At 37.7% G+C, this 15655-nt stretch overlaps 1 protein-coding gene across 1 annotated transcript in view; it reads right to left on the reverse strand.

Moving 5' to 3' along the window:
• Positions 1-6052: 6052 nt before the first annotated feature.
• Positions 6053-15655, reverse strand: part of luzp2 (leucine zipper protein 2) — a 68787-nt gene continuing 59184 nt past the window's right edge. Inside the window, exons 9-13 of the mRNA XM_067249530.1 lie at positions 14909-14983; positions 14383-14550; positions 10125-10229; positions 8354-8425; positions 6053-6151 (exon numbers count right to left, since the gene is read on the reverse strand). Coding sequence (XP_067105631.1) covers positions 6053-6151; positions 8354-8425; positions 10125-10229; positions 14383-14550; positions 14909-14983 — 519 coding nt within the window. The remainder of the gene's footprint in view (positions 6152-8353; positions 8426-10124; positions 10230-14382; positions 14551-14908; positions 14984-15655) is intronic.

The following is a 15655-nucleotide window of genomic DNA, read 5'->3' on the forward strand; positions in this document are numbered from 1 at the left end:
GATAAAAGCGTCTGCTAAATGAATAAATGTAAATGTGTAAATGTAAAATGTAAACTTCTCTAATGAAACACCCCCAAAAATCTATGGATCGACCAGTACAGAAATGTCACACATAAACGTGCCACCTCTTTTAAACCCCATACCCAGAAATACCTTCAATTACACAATAATTCTCTTATTTGCAAAAGCTAAGCTAAAGTTAATCACTCAAACAAATGAATTGTTTTCGAGATGTGAACATTACATGCTTGTTGTCTTGATTCTTTAGTGAACATGGTCTGCTGGATGTAAGATGGTAACACAACACATGGGAACTTTCACACTCCAGCAACACTGACTGTGACTTAAAAAATGTATGAAGGATTGATTGCCTGAGAAACTGTAGTTGTCCAACTGTAGTCCAACACCTTCCACCTGTAACTTGTTCAACACAATGACCCTTCAGAGAGCAACAGCTCAACGTTGTCTTCTTAATGTGTCACTGAATAACAAAAATGACTCTGGTGCTGTGATTTCACCTCTTTACAATGCTTTATTGAAAACATTAATGGTACTTTCAACCCTTAGTGGTTGAATAACCTAAAATGTGCTAGTGTGGTTCAGTATTGGCGTAGCCTACATCGTTTTTCATAATGCATACAGCAAACAAACTACGCTGCACGACTCCATCATGAAGAGGCAATTGTCACATTGTCTCAAACATGAGGGAAAGGGTCACTACACTTGGCTTAGCCTTTTCTATTATTGAGACAAATATATGCTGCAAAAACCTCTTTCGAAATGAACTAGCTTAAGCCAGCATAGTCCTTCCGAATGGGTTTAACTCCTCAAGTGGTCATAATAACCCACAATATACTTCGGATTGGTGCTGAAAACAAACCATTTCTGTAGTACTCCTTCTAGGCCTCATTATGAACCAACCTCCATCTTTCTGGAACCATAATGACCCATGCCAGACAAGACCTTATGTTGAGGAGATGCTGAAGACATACAGGGAGGGTCTCATGTACGTACATTTGCAAACGTAGCGTTATTAGCGCCATGGCCAACCCGCAGATTGCGCACGTTGTGATACTTCAGTTTACCTCTTATTTCCTTCTCTCTTTCTATCATGGATCAGCCACCAAAGTCAAAACAGCGATGACTGTTTGAAATGATCCTGATGCCAATATTTGTAATGTAGCATTTTCAGTTCCCGCGACAGGCAGTCTTCGCTTTTACCTCAGTGCGGCATATTTGTACATACCTCGCCATGCTTTTACGCGCAAATTGCGAAACAAATACGCCTGAAGTGGGCGCAAAAGCGTTAGTACATGCTGAGGCCCACAGTGTTACATATACAGTGTTAACATCCAGTGAATTAATTCTCACAATTATCTGCTTTACTAATACAAATTGTAACACCCAGACTCTTACCATCACTCCAATCTTTACAGTTTTCACCCATTTTTGTCCTTGCTGAATTTCTGAGAGACCTATTCACCAGATTCCTATCTGATTGGCCTGCCAGTCTGAATCTGACAGCATCTTTAAGGAGTAGGCTGAGAACTTGGCTTATTGTTGAAATGGATTGTCACTCACACCACTCAGTGTACGACTCATTCGAGTCATCCCAAATCAGTATGCAGAGGACTGGCTCTCTGTGAAGCAAGTTCAGTAAAGGACTTTCTTTTCACCAGGCCTATTGGGGAGGTAGAGTGTTTGACATTCATTTTTGCCTGGAGCCTCGACAGAGAGTGACTTGCAATTACTGAACGAAATTGAGAGTTCAAGGAACACGTGTGCTCAGTTAATAGTTTTCATCAGGATTTTTGCTAGCTACAACCCAAAATGCCATGTGAAATGTATACAAGTCTGCCTAATGCAATTGTGAAACCTTAGTCAGAATTCAGGTCTCGAAAATATCTTTGCCAAAATCAACAATAATGTCCCTTTACCAAATAGGGTAAGCAGCAATGTTGAAATTGGCTGTTGTTAATAGGTTGAATGTGGATTTTGTTACCTATACAAAGTAAACATTGTCAACAAGAGAGCATGGACAAAAACATTATTGTATCTTAAATTAATGTTTACATCAAACTCTTACCATCTTGACTCTCTAACCATGCCATGATATACAAAATATTTAGACATATACATAATATTTCAAATTTAAAGCTAAGGTGGGACCGGTGACCATTTGAGATGGTCATCTCCTGGGGTTTATGATATCCTGACTTGGATGGAGACAGAAGACACTTCCAGCTTTGGTGTTTTATTACCTGGGAAGGCCTAAGTTTTAAGACTGTTGATCTAGAGTTAATTATTGTTGATTAGGCTGATTGTACTGAAAGATTGTATTCTTTTGAGTTAATGAGCCGATGACGGAAGGGCCATGGAACAGCTACATTTCTGTATTGTGATTGTGGATGAACCAATGACTCTTGAGAACTGTGTACTATAAAATGATGTGTTGAATGATGTTCTTGGGAGCTCAGGGTCATCAGCTGTTAAATGTTGGTGTCTACTGGATTCTCTGGTTCCTCTAGGAAACTAGATGGAGCTGTATGGGAATTGTCTTTGTGATACAGTGTTAAACTCTTAATACTTAAACTCCAAATGATTGATAAACTGTCCATATTCAATGGACAGTTCAATGGACTGTTCAATAAATAATCAGGATTTGAAAAATGGGTGTTAACATTAATCTTGCTTTTGTTTTACATGCTGTGCCTTCTTACAATTTAATAACCAACACATTTAACAGAGAAACTACAGTTAATCCTACACTACTGTTTATAAAGTGTGACAATTGTAATGTGTAATACATCTTAAGGTTGCCATGTAATCAGATCGCCGGTGTTACTACTGTACATGCTGAACCACAAATGACCTAGACTAAAATATCTCCCCTAACTGAATGATCTGTCTTCTCCTAGTATGAAGCATTGGTGAAAATGATTTTCACTCACTCATCTGTGGCAGGAAGTACAGGCAATATAGCAGGTGGTAAACTGCTGAGGTTTTCACAAAAGTGAGGAAGAAATCACTGAAAGTATCTATTGCCTTTGAGGCATATTCCCAACAAATGTGTCCAGTCTGTTTGCAATGAAACTTTGACCTTGACATTGTAGGATATTTGGACTCAGTAAAAAAAAAGTAATCTGAGAATATATTGGTTTACTTGAGTTGGTACATTCTATCAAAGCTAGACAGAAGCAAACTGTTGCTAAGCAGCACACAGTACACAAGAGGATTTCTCTGGTGCTATCCATGCCATTCAGCTCAACATTTTGTTCCTTCTTTAACCTACTTGCTTTGGTTGCCTATTTATTGTAGTGCTGTGAAATTCACAGTATCAATTTGGAATTTTAACAAGCTTGAGGGTGAACTGGTATTAGTGTATGTTTACCCATACATCGCACTGCATTACAAAATTGTATCTTGTACATTTGTATTTTTTGTAATATTTGTATTTTTATATTGTAAATTACGACAACTTATATTTTATTTTATTGTATATTTTATTTAATTCTAATTCCACTTAGTACTGCTAGTTTATGTACCCTTAGTATAGATAGTCCACATATTTAAATTTTAGGTCCCTATATGTTTATTGTATGTGTCATACAATTATCTTCCTGCCAAAGCAAATTCCTTGTCTGTGCAAACTTTCATGGAGAATAAATCCCATTCTGATTCTGAACCATATGGCCTTTCAGTGTATTAAGCAGGGCAGTGGAAAAAGACTGGATGAAGTGGGCAATCTCGACACACTCGTTCGTACACTCAGTCTAAAGATTCTGCAATCGTTCAGTGCGCCTCATTTGAGTGTCCCCCTAAAACAGCTCAGGTACTGAATAAATAAATAAAACTAAGAAGCCAGTGTCTGTGTAATTAGTGTAAGTGTTTAATTAGGTTTAGTAGGTTTATGTGCTCAGTGTAGTGGGCTATTCACTCAGATAATAAAGCTGACCTTCACTATCTTGGAACTTAGCTCAACAACCATTCCCCTATTCTCTTTTGTGTAAGTGAACATTTTAGCTCTATTCACTTTCCCAGTGGGCTTGATTGAGGATGCTAATGAGAACTGTTTTAGACAGACAATTTATTAGGTTGAAACAGTAGAAGACATGTAACCTTGTGAAACCATACTGATCTCACAAGCTGACATTCTGTTTAGCTAGAACTTTCTGTCCATGAACATTTAAGCTTCATATGAAGTGAGGTACCATTTATAAAGCCCTTCATGTACTGCTTTGAAATGCCCTTTATTCACAGAGCTCATACATGAAGTCTTTTACATGTTTTTAATGCCTTAATTGACGTCCTACTTCCTATGGCCTAATATGAAATTGTGTTGAAACATGTAGTCTGTGTAAATGAAATGCATTCTTGCATGGCTACTATTTGAGAAGAATGAGTGACATTCTTCATAATTGTAATTATATTATTACTATTATTATCTATATCATTATATGCTGAGGTGTCCTAATTTGGTCCACCGTGAATCCTGAACATGATATCTATTATGGGCTCTATGACCACTATCATTGATCAGCTGCTCCCATATTGGTAGCTTTGTAGACATTCACATCTTTTCTTCAACCCTCACATGAAGTCTGTTCATGTTTCTTAGAAGTATACACTGCTAAGATAAATAAATCTGTATTTGTAATTGATTGATTTACTTGAAACAGACACAATTACATACTACTAGGCTACATGTTAGCGATAGTTCCAAAACCAGGCCAATGCTAAAAAAAACACCTCTCGGGCCGGTGTTTGAGAGGAAATCAATTGCCATCTTTCATCACATGGGCCATGAACAATACGCTTCAAGATGTAAAAATCTAACCTACAAATAGGTTTCATTGTAATACACTTTTGCTTGCCACCTGTTACTGGATGTTTGGCAAAACTTTAAATTAGGGTTACATCAACTACCATGTAACTTCAATTCAAAAATGGTTATGATTACACAAACCTGCTTAAATCAACATTTGGAGCAAGCTGACATCTTATATTTGGTGCTTATCCAGCATATAACCACAATATCTCACCCTTATATGGAGCAAGTTCGTTGCAGTATGATGATCTGAAGGTATTTTTCATCAGGACTGAGACTTCTATGTGCACAAATGAGACCATTGATGCAGCAAGAATGTGTGAGGAAAACCTTCCACCCTTTTCATGAAAACTCCTGTATAGTATTCCCTTAGTATTCGGTTAACATTATGCTTTAAAGTGTCAGACCTAATTGCTACAGCAGTCTATTTTTTTTCAATGGTACCCTTTCCTCTGAAAACTAGAACCAATAACTCATTTATTCTCCACAAATATCCATTTATTTGTCACATTTACTGAAAATCACAGTTTATTGAAAGGACACAGAAAGGTCAAATAACAGATAAATGTAGCTAGGAGTAACTACTCAGTGCATGGCACATTCTCAGGGAGACGACCCATTGTGAGTCTTTGGCTCTTCACCTCTGGCATGTTAAAGGCAGAAAGAGCTCTGAAATATTAAATGTTGAAAAGTTGGCCAGCCAACTTGAGCCTCTATAGCTCAAAATATGGAGAGTAAATTAACCTTGCTACAATGAGTGGCAAAACATTATTGTAAGTTTGGTGTTACAGCATTTCTTTTTATCGATTTGAGTACTTTTTACAATATCTGACTTTACCAGTGCAAAGGGATTTATTTAGAAAGTTCCCACATTTAGAAAGTAGTGTCCTCACTGAAAAAATCTAGGAAGTAAACAACAAAATGATTGATCAGAAAACAAGTTACCAGTGCCATTGCTACCTTTAAAATAAGTCTAGAAGTCTAGAATGCATGCCATTTCACTATGCAGGATTTCAATTGAGAAAGTTTGAAATTTTAGATTGTTTTCATTTCAAAATGCCAGTGTCTATCTTCTGCAAATGTTTCTTTGTGTGTGTGTGTGCATGTTTGTGAATGAGTGTGTGTTGTGTTTGTGAGACCACATGTGGGCACGCAAGTGTGTGCTCTGAGAAATATCCTCCAGGCTATACAGGTCTTCTGCATCTCAGTAGATATCCCATTCATTCAGTTGGGTCGTTTTGATGTTTTGCTGCCTTCCTCTGCCACCCTGCTGTCATCTGAGGACTTTTCCATGTATTTTTCAATCTGTGCTTGGCTCCTTTGCTGTTAGATTCCAAAAACAAGAATTCATTATGAGCAAGAGTGACAGGATACCAGTGAAATATTGTTCTGCAAACAGAAAGACTACTTGCTGACTGACAGCAGTTTTACATAAACATACATAGAAACAAAGCTTTTCATAACTTTCATATTTGATGATTGTTCGACAATCATATACAATTTTTATATTTACAATAACTGTCTATAGTTGGTTAATTAGGCTACGCAACTGCTTTTCAACTCAGCATCTTGAGAAAATAAACACACTTACGAAAAAACATCCATTAGGCAATTATCCCATATTTTCAGACAACATTTTCAGGGAGGAATAAAAAGCTAATCCTGCCTGAATTGGATTGGTAAATAGATTTGTGATGTTATAAGGTATTTCAGTTATTTTTGACATCACATTTGAAAGATGGGCACCAGTTCAGCAAACCAATGTTTTTAGCTGCAAGCCAAGTCAGCAAGCATCTGTTAAACGTTTACCAATGTCATACTGGTAAAGGCCTATGGGGTGGCTGCAAAAAAACTGAGCTTCATCTTCACACTGCCTGGCAGTGATCAACAATTTTTGCCTGGAGAGAAGCAAAACAAGTATGGTTGTGCAGATGGATTTATACTGTCACCTTCAGTCATACATGAAATAAAATCTTTATTTCACAATCATAGCAACATTCTCCTTTGAGATACTACAGTATAAGGCCTATGTCTAGACATATTAAAATAATAATTCAGGGTTCTGAGAGCTTACAACTCAATTAGTCAAGTAGTAAGTGCGTCCACTTCCAACGCATAGTCATACTGGAAGTACAGCACCCTACCCATGCTCATGCATTTATCTGAGGTTGAGTAGCTAATATATATTATATTTAAAGCTTTTTGTATTTTCAGTTTCATGTAGTGGAGAAGGGAAGTTAACTTTATTCTGAAACCCCCTAAGCTAAACCAGCAGCAGATCAGCTCATTAACCTCTCAGACAGGTTTTGAGTCAGTGGTGAGGGGTTTGTTCAGCAGTAATATGAAATGTATGATTTGTATTCAAATACTTACTACCGCCTCTTACTACACACTGTTGCAGGTTAGTGCAAATTACAGAATCTTGTCAAAGTGCAGTGCAATCTGTGGATTCCATTTAATTGGAAGAGAATTTGAGAGAGTTTGTCATTCGGCCTACATAATTATACATGGCTAAATGGGTAAATGCACTCTATATAGTCCATGAATGTTGAGTTCATGAACAGTGCTTTCCTGGATAGACACCACTCAAGTTGAGGGCTTTTTCCAGTACCCATAACCTATGTGACAGAGGTTTGACTTTTCCCATTCCTGTCAACTACATTGACAGGAATGGGCGGAACTTAACTTCAGCTCGACTAGTCAGGTGACTTAGTATGTCAAATATGGCTCTAGTAGCTGGAGAAAACATGGTCCTACCAGCAAGCGATCGACACATTTGCAACTCTCTCTCTCATAATCTGTCAATTTGAGTGAACACAGGAGGGAGAAAGCACCGGGTTTTTGGTTCTAAAAAGATGCCTAACACATAATAGACAAAAGACTACTGAGAGCCGGAAGCATAGAAGACAAAAACAGTGAATGTTATTTGCTCATTTAAATGCCATGCATCCACATGATCCATTGCCGAAATTAACTTTGGCATCTCACTTTTTGAAATGATAATTTCTGATACATACTGTAACCTATGGAAGTATACTGTTAAAATGGAGTAAAGATCCAACACCATCACTAATAGTGCGGCAGCTGCATCGTTACACAATGTTGTGCCGAATTGATATGGAATGCATTGTGTCGCTGCACCATCTGGCACTTCCAAACAGGTGTGACTCTATTCCACATGATTGAGGTAGCCAATATGCATTGGTTTGGCAGAGCGTAATACGAGGAATATCACAGTTCAGTAGATTGTGGTGGCATTTTCTCAAGTGTTATTCATATTTATTAATCATATTCCACACACAACCACATAGTTTGAAAAATGAGAACATTTGCATGAGAGCCACAGTGTTGAGACCAGGTCCATATGTAATTAAATATTACTTGGGAAGGAATATAATGTAAGAATAACCCCCCCCACACACACAAGTTATTTTTGCACTAAGAAAACAATACACAACAATGTACAATCTGTTACATAAAATATTTTACAATACAATTCCATTGTACATCATGTTTTGGACCCACCTGGTGTTCTGTATGCTTTTTACTTTCAGGAGGTGATTCCTCAGTCTGATTTTGGAAGCAATCGACACCAATCTGAAGGAAGACAAGAACATAAACATAGCTAGCAACAACATTTGTTTCTGGAAATGCTTTTCTTGATAGGATTCAATGAATTAATTGTTATTCTCAGTTAAAGGAGACATTTTTGAACTTCTTGCTTCTACGTGGCAGTTTTGTACCGAGCTAAGCTGAACTGCATGAACTTCTTGTTCACACCCTAAGTTGAACCACCCTTTGTTACCTGTACTGTGTGGGGAAATGGGGAAATAAAAAAACAGTATAAGTACAGCAGACCAGTAGAATATACCTACAGTATAGGGCTGTAAAAAGTGCAAAAAAAAAAAGTGTTGTTGCTAAAGCCTATGACCTAATTATTGCTCTTCGTCAAGGCATGCCATCTACCACTGCAATTCAAAAATGAAACCACATTAGTGGAAGGTAATACGGTACAGCCTTTCTCCAACACTATGGCCAGCTTCATGAAACATTTACAGAGAAGCAGTTAGGTTGATAAGAGGAGTAGTTATCTGGGGACCTATGTGCCTTCTCTAAGCAAAAACACAATAAATACTACCTACTGCACCTATTCACTTTGATGGGGTAATTGTAGCACCTTGCATGGTAACAATGCACAGATTCACAAAGGCAGAGCATTGTATCAGTTTGAACCATATTTAAAATGGACTACTTTTGTATTTTTAAACTTAATCGAAAACAGTTTGTTCTCCTATGTTCTTTGACTTTGTAGGTGAATCATTAAAGAAATGTAATTATTCAAGTCAGGGCTTTCTTATATATCTCAGTCCTTTTGCTCATTCATTGTGAATGAAGAACTATTGCACGGTTTCAAAATACTGCAGAAAAACTATCACAGACTATAAAATACTTTTTAAAAGAGCGTAGAAATAATTGCACTCCTCATTGCCTGTTTGGGATGAACAACACAGAACAGAGTCTTCACATGTATGTATCCCTTCTCATTGGTATTCGTAACCAGTCTTCTTGATACAGGATTCCCCTCTTACAACCCCTGCCAAAATGATATCATCAATAATGCGACAACAACGGACATTGTTTTTGGCACGATTTCATTACGGGACAATCTCTTTGACATGTTTCCATGGTGGGTAATTTTCTTGGTAGATCCTATCCCCCCTAACCATGCTCTTTCTCTCTCTCCAGTGGCCTAGTGGCTCATTTAGCTTATAGTTATTGATAACCACATGTCAAAAACACCCATTCCCTATGGGACTGCACCCTCTCGCCCCTGCCCTCATAGGATTTTTCTGGTTTTGACACATCATTAAAATGGGGTTGTCATGCCTGGATTTCTTGTCAAGAGAGCACCGTCATAAACAAGGCATGGTCATGAGACAACATGCAGTATAGCTGTACATTTGATAAAGAGTTAGGGATGTTTCATATATCACAGAATTTTGAGCAGGACTGTAGTCCTTAATTTTCAAACTATTGATATTCGAGGTCAGGTAATGCAAGTGAAAACATGCGTTACTATTGCTAATCCTTGACCCAAAGGTTAAGTACAAATTGTAGGAGTTCATCAATACCTATCGGTTTATATGGCGAATATAACATTTTTTACAAGTGATAACTTGAGTAAAAGTGGATCAGGTAACTAATGAACAGCAATTCAATGAACAGATGAACCTGTTGAATTTGGGCCTGAGGGTCACAAATAGCCTATTACAGTTTAATTACTCCAAAGGCTCACCTTTTCCATCTGGCAGTCCTTGAGTACACCACTCTCTCTCCTCATTACCCCGATGTTCACAGGCGATTTGCTGGCTGTGATGATTCTCTGAACTTTTGGGATATCCTGTGCGAAGAAAGAAGGATTTACAGTTCAGAACCCCATTTAAAGAGATATTTGGCGTTGTAGAACAGCTGTTATGTGGGATTTGTACATTCATTTTAGGCACTACATCTCTTTATACAGTGAATGGCACTCTTTTTCATTTTGTTATAGCTTACTTGTAAGAAACCAGAAATACCATCTGCTTCTATCTTTAAGTTAAACAGTTGTAATTATGTTCAGTAACAGGTACATTCATTAGGAGTATTGTAGAACACTTTTTGATCAACACCAACCAATGCCTGCATTTACTGTGATATGCACAAAACTGTGCCATGCAAAATGTTGGAGTAAGAAAATGCAGTGGGTATCATGAAATAAGAAAATTATCTGGGAGTGGGAAAGGGTGCAAGTCCTGAGGTTAAACCAAGTTCCTGTAGTTCACTCATTTTTGTGTTGCTTGTGATCTTTCTAAACTTAACCCAAAACTGGAATGCCTAAACCCAACATTGACTCTAATCTAGCCATTGCAAGGACATGCAAAGCCTAAAATATATCAACATCATGTGGGACTTCTTCATGCTTGGCAATGCATTTATTAGTGCTTAGTCGTTAATGGATCCCATGCCTTTATAAAGGGTTTAATGATGCAGTCCTTTATAAAATGTGCAGATTTTATTCAATAAATGTTATTCATCACATGCAGATAAGAACAACCACGGTCCCATCTAAGTGCCAGTCTGATGTTGTTTTTTGTAAGTAACTGTAAATGTAAACTGAAAATGATTACAAATGTTACATAGAAACACTCTTAGCTTGACAGTGTCATAATCTAGTCATATAATGCTAAACCCTTCTGCACAGGGTTAGCAAACCTTTTAGCTTGGCATTGCCAAAATACCACATCAGTATATCATGGATTATTTTAGAGTCGTAAATGTGCTGTTTTGTCTTTTGAAAGTAAAATACTCAATCATATCTTAGTTTTGGAACAGATCACAAAGCCTCCAAAATGTGTGAAAAGCCACAATGTTTCTTCTTTGTAACATGCAGGACGAAAATCTATAGTGCCAATCCAGATAATTAAATCCTAATTGAAGTTGAATTCAAAATTGATTTGTACAGTATGTGTGATGGATTTATAACAACAAAACAATTAATTTTAAATGTTACAATGTTTTCAATTATATTTCTTTAGATTGCTGTGACCTCAACTACAACACAAAGGTTTTCTTTCTGGATTAATTTAAACCTGGAAACTGTAGAAAAGCCTACAGTAACAGCTGAGAGGAGGCCAAAGAAATATGTGTAATTTCCTCAGGCACAGTGCCCCAAGCATTTGAGACATCATCTCCCATTACTTGGATAAAAATTGCATGGTATCAGACTGCAAAACTTGGCTTCTTCCCTCTGCCTGTTAAATATGAAGCAACTTCCACTCCAATTTTGCTGATCCCTGCAACCTCGCACTAATGAATCTTTCACCAGCCGGGGTGTGGTGTGTGTCTTTATGCCAGGCTGGAAGCCTTATCTATGGTGTCTACTGAAGCTTAAGGCCCATTATGTTAACTCAGACTGTGTGCATGAAGCTGAGAGGGCTTGCTGCACATACTTGAACAAACATTTCAGCACTGATCCACTTTGGAATCCAAAGACACAAAGCGGATTTCAGCAAGAGTGTGCTCACAAAATACTCTATATTTTATTATCCAGCCAGAGGATAACGGCCCCTGCAAGTTATGTTTTGCGAAAGCTGTTTGGAGGAATTGTAAAAACCTTTGTAACCTTTTATTTATGTCATTACTTTTCCATTATTACTTGCACTGTGCCTAATAATTGCCTTTTGATCAATTACAAGAATAGGCCTCATATTAGTCATGCAGGCTGACAAATAGAAGCATGTCCAACAGAATGCATTCAGCAGCTTTACATTTCTATTTAATCAATAATAGATACAAAAATACACAGCAGAAAGCGGATCATGGATAGGCATATGGAATAATTTGAGTGCGGTTTTGAGGGTCCTGGTTCATAGAAATGTTTTGGAGGAAGAGTAGGTGTATACCGAATCACCAATCAAAAACAGCTGACATTCCTTTCTCTCTGAAATAAATTAGGTCCATCTGCAGACATAAAGGAGAGGGGGGGGTCTGTATTTTGACCATCCTTGACAGATTAAAATGAGACATGGCTCATTCCTTGTGAATGTGTGTACTTCAACAGATGGAGCGGCGCATTAATCTGTACAGTGAAAACTCTGATCCTCCAACAGACAGTAGTCGTACAGGAGAGGATAGCGACAATCAAAGGGCAACGGATTGGAACTATTTGTATGCTAATCTAAAGGTGTAAAAAACTTGATTAGTATAAGCAGATCTTAGCTCAAACTTAGTTTATTTTAGTTGACTTGTCTGTGTCAGGCAGCCTCTCTACCCTCATTCACTCCCACACACTAATGAAAAGGAACACCGGCGAATTCTCATCTGCTGTAATGGAGTCATCTTCCGCAGCTGTGAACACTGAGTATAGTTTATATCTTTGGATGTAAAGTGGCTTTTACAATACATTGCTCTACGTGACAGCACCACTGCATGGTGGAGGGGTATTAAGTGTGATCAAGAAAGCTGTAAAAAAAATAGAAAGGAGAGAAAAAAGTCCTTTGGGTGGCACATAGCTGGAGCGTCAAAGCTCTTAGACATCCAAGACATAGAAGTAGAATGAATTCCGACTGCATTGGGGAGGAAAGCCTCTTAAGAGACAAAATTGCTCACCAGGATCATGGCAGATAAAATGCCCCAGCAGCAGCGTTGTGCCCGGCTTGATGATTTCAGTGTGACTGCAGCTATGGCAGTAGTAGTGCAGAAATCAGAACTAACACAATCTGTGATTAAGTCTGACATGGCGCCCCATGCTGAGGAGAGAAGGTGTGCTCCATTCTCACAGAGACAAGTGTATTGAAAGCATTCAGCACCGCATCAGTTCCAAACAAAGATCCCTTAGAGTCTCCGAATAGGGTGAGGTAAAGCCTATTTAAATCAATGTCTTGAAACGATGGATTCTGTTCATTGTAAAAAAAAAAATCACAGTTGTATGTGTCACAAGGTAGGCTAGTTCATGAGACTGTCAAATTCTGAAAATGATTCATTACTAAATCCATCACTAATTACTTTTTACTTTCTGAAAGTACTGGAGTCGGAGTGCGGGAGAGTTCCTGGTCTGGTGGTTCTGACTGACAGCAATAAATTCTCGGAGACCCACATGAACCAGCTTTGCCCAATTTTTTGCCGTTACCCTCTAAATATTGTATTATTAACAATATATGGGATTCACAAGATCACATGTAGTAAAACCAGCAAGTGAGACATTTAAATGATATAGGACAGACCCTGTCCAAAAACAATATTTAACTGTCAACCCTTTCTCATATCCATTAATTGCCCGTATTAAACTCTTACACTACTTTATAGAAATCCTTTTGGAATGTATTCATATTGTGGTTGGTGCAAAAATGAAGGTCCGACAATGTTGAAAAAAAACCTAGCATGAAAATCATAACCTTGCATGACATTAAGTTTCCATACTTAAGGTATAGGCAAATCCTGTTTTACATTTACATCTATTCATTTAGACGGTTTTATCCAAAGCAACTTCCAAGAGAGAGCTTTACAGAAGTGCATAGGTCAATGATCTTTAACAACGAGATCAAAAACATTGTGGGTAGCCAAAACATGAAGCATACATTGTGAAAACCAAATAAGTGCCAACGGGAAGAAACATAAGAGCATGTTTTCAGACCCCATAAATGTCTGCAGCTGTCATCCTTGGTTTGCTCTCAAGTGATTAAGTATAAAATATTTTGTACTCACTGACAAGACTCAGAAGAGACTCTCTTTTGAGGACCCAAAATAAAGAGTCTGTCATTTAAATTTTATTTTAATTAAGAGTATATGTTTAAATACAAGAGCCTGCATAAGTTGCTGGGCCGTGTTTCCACTATCATGTAAAATGCAGCTTGATCTAAATTAGTTTTGAACAGTGTTTCAGGAGTCATATTTTTCAGTCAGTGGTCTTAATGGTGAATATGTTCCTAGACACTTCTCAGCAAAGTGTCATTTACTGAATAACATAAATACACATTTCAGAGCCTAGAGCTGTGGCAGTTAAAAGAGCATCTTACCTTGGCATGTGGCTGTTGGAAAGTGAGTCTGGAGTTGTTCCCAAGTGAAGAGTATCTAAACAAGTGGGTAGAAGTGGCAGGGAATCTGTGGCTGCCAGTGGGCTGGTTTTGCAGGACAGCTGAAAAGCAGATGTGCACTGTGTCTTTCAATGCCTTCAGCTGAGATTCCTGTCCCAAAACAATAAGGTAAACATGAGAGTTGACACTCAATTCAATATTTGGTGGCTTCCTTGCCTATCCCGCACACAACACAAACTCATTACACAGATGGCATGTAACAACAACAGTCTAAATCTAATAGTGTGCTTTAATCCATTAATTTTACTGTACTGTAATAGTGCAACAAACCCATCAAAGCATCTCTTCATAAAAAAGTAGAATATGTATTGTACACAGTACTGTACCAGATCGCTAACTTGCACATTGTAGTTGAGAAATATTGCATGGCATGATTGGCGTGATAAAGAACATTGTAGCCAGACAATATAATAATACATCTTTTGAACAAACATTTGCAAACATTTACCTTGTCGAGGGCAGCCTTCTCCAGCTCATCCTTGGCCACTGTTAACTTGTGCTCCAAATCCATTAGTTGTTGCCCCTGTTGAAAGACAGGACTATTGAAACATTTGAATGCTTGAATTCTGAAAATGCTGCATTTAAATTTCACACCTTGTCTTGCTTAGCCTAATCTTTATTTAGTAGTCCATCTCTGGCTCCTAATTACTTTGGTCATCACTTTAACATTTACCTGATGGTTCATTTTTTCTTAAACCCAGGCTTGTAAAAGAAAGAAAGAAATATATTCAGAAATAACAAAGTTAATGATTTAATTATTTGATTAGTTCGATATTGTCAATACAAAAAAGTTGCAAAAATCATAAAGTTCCTTGGAGAGCATTGTTGGGGTCAACTCCATTTGCACTCTATTAGAGTTCCATCCATAAATTGTCAGTAAGGCTTTTTCAATCATTCCACAAATTAAATTCAAATTCGCAAATCGACATGAGAAATTAATTGACCCCCCAACTCTAGTCATTCCAATATTGAGAAATTCATCAGGTAAGGCAGAAGACTCTTAATAGGAGAAGAGGATTTACAGATGGCTTCAATAAAAGGGATCTGGTTGATGGACTTTGCGTTGTGAAAGTTTATGATGCGCCTTTCACTGGGCTCTCGGAATGATATACTATAAGGCGTGCATTCAGAAATACTTTACAGGTGTGCATTCAGAAATACCAAGGTAAATCTCTTTGGCATGAGAAATATCAAT

The sequence above is a fragment of the Osmerus mordax genome, chromosome 13 (genome assembly GCF_038355195.1).
Source record: "Osmerus mordax isolate fOsmMor3 chromosome 13, fOsmMor3.pri, whole genome shotgun sequence".
NCBI lineage: Eukaryota > Metazoa > Chordata > Actinopteri > Osmeriformes > Osmeridae > Osmerus > Osmerus mordax.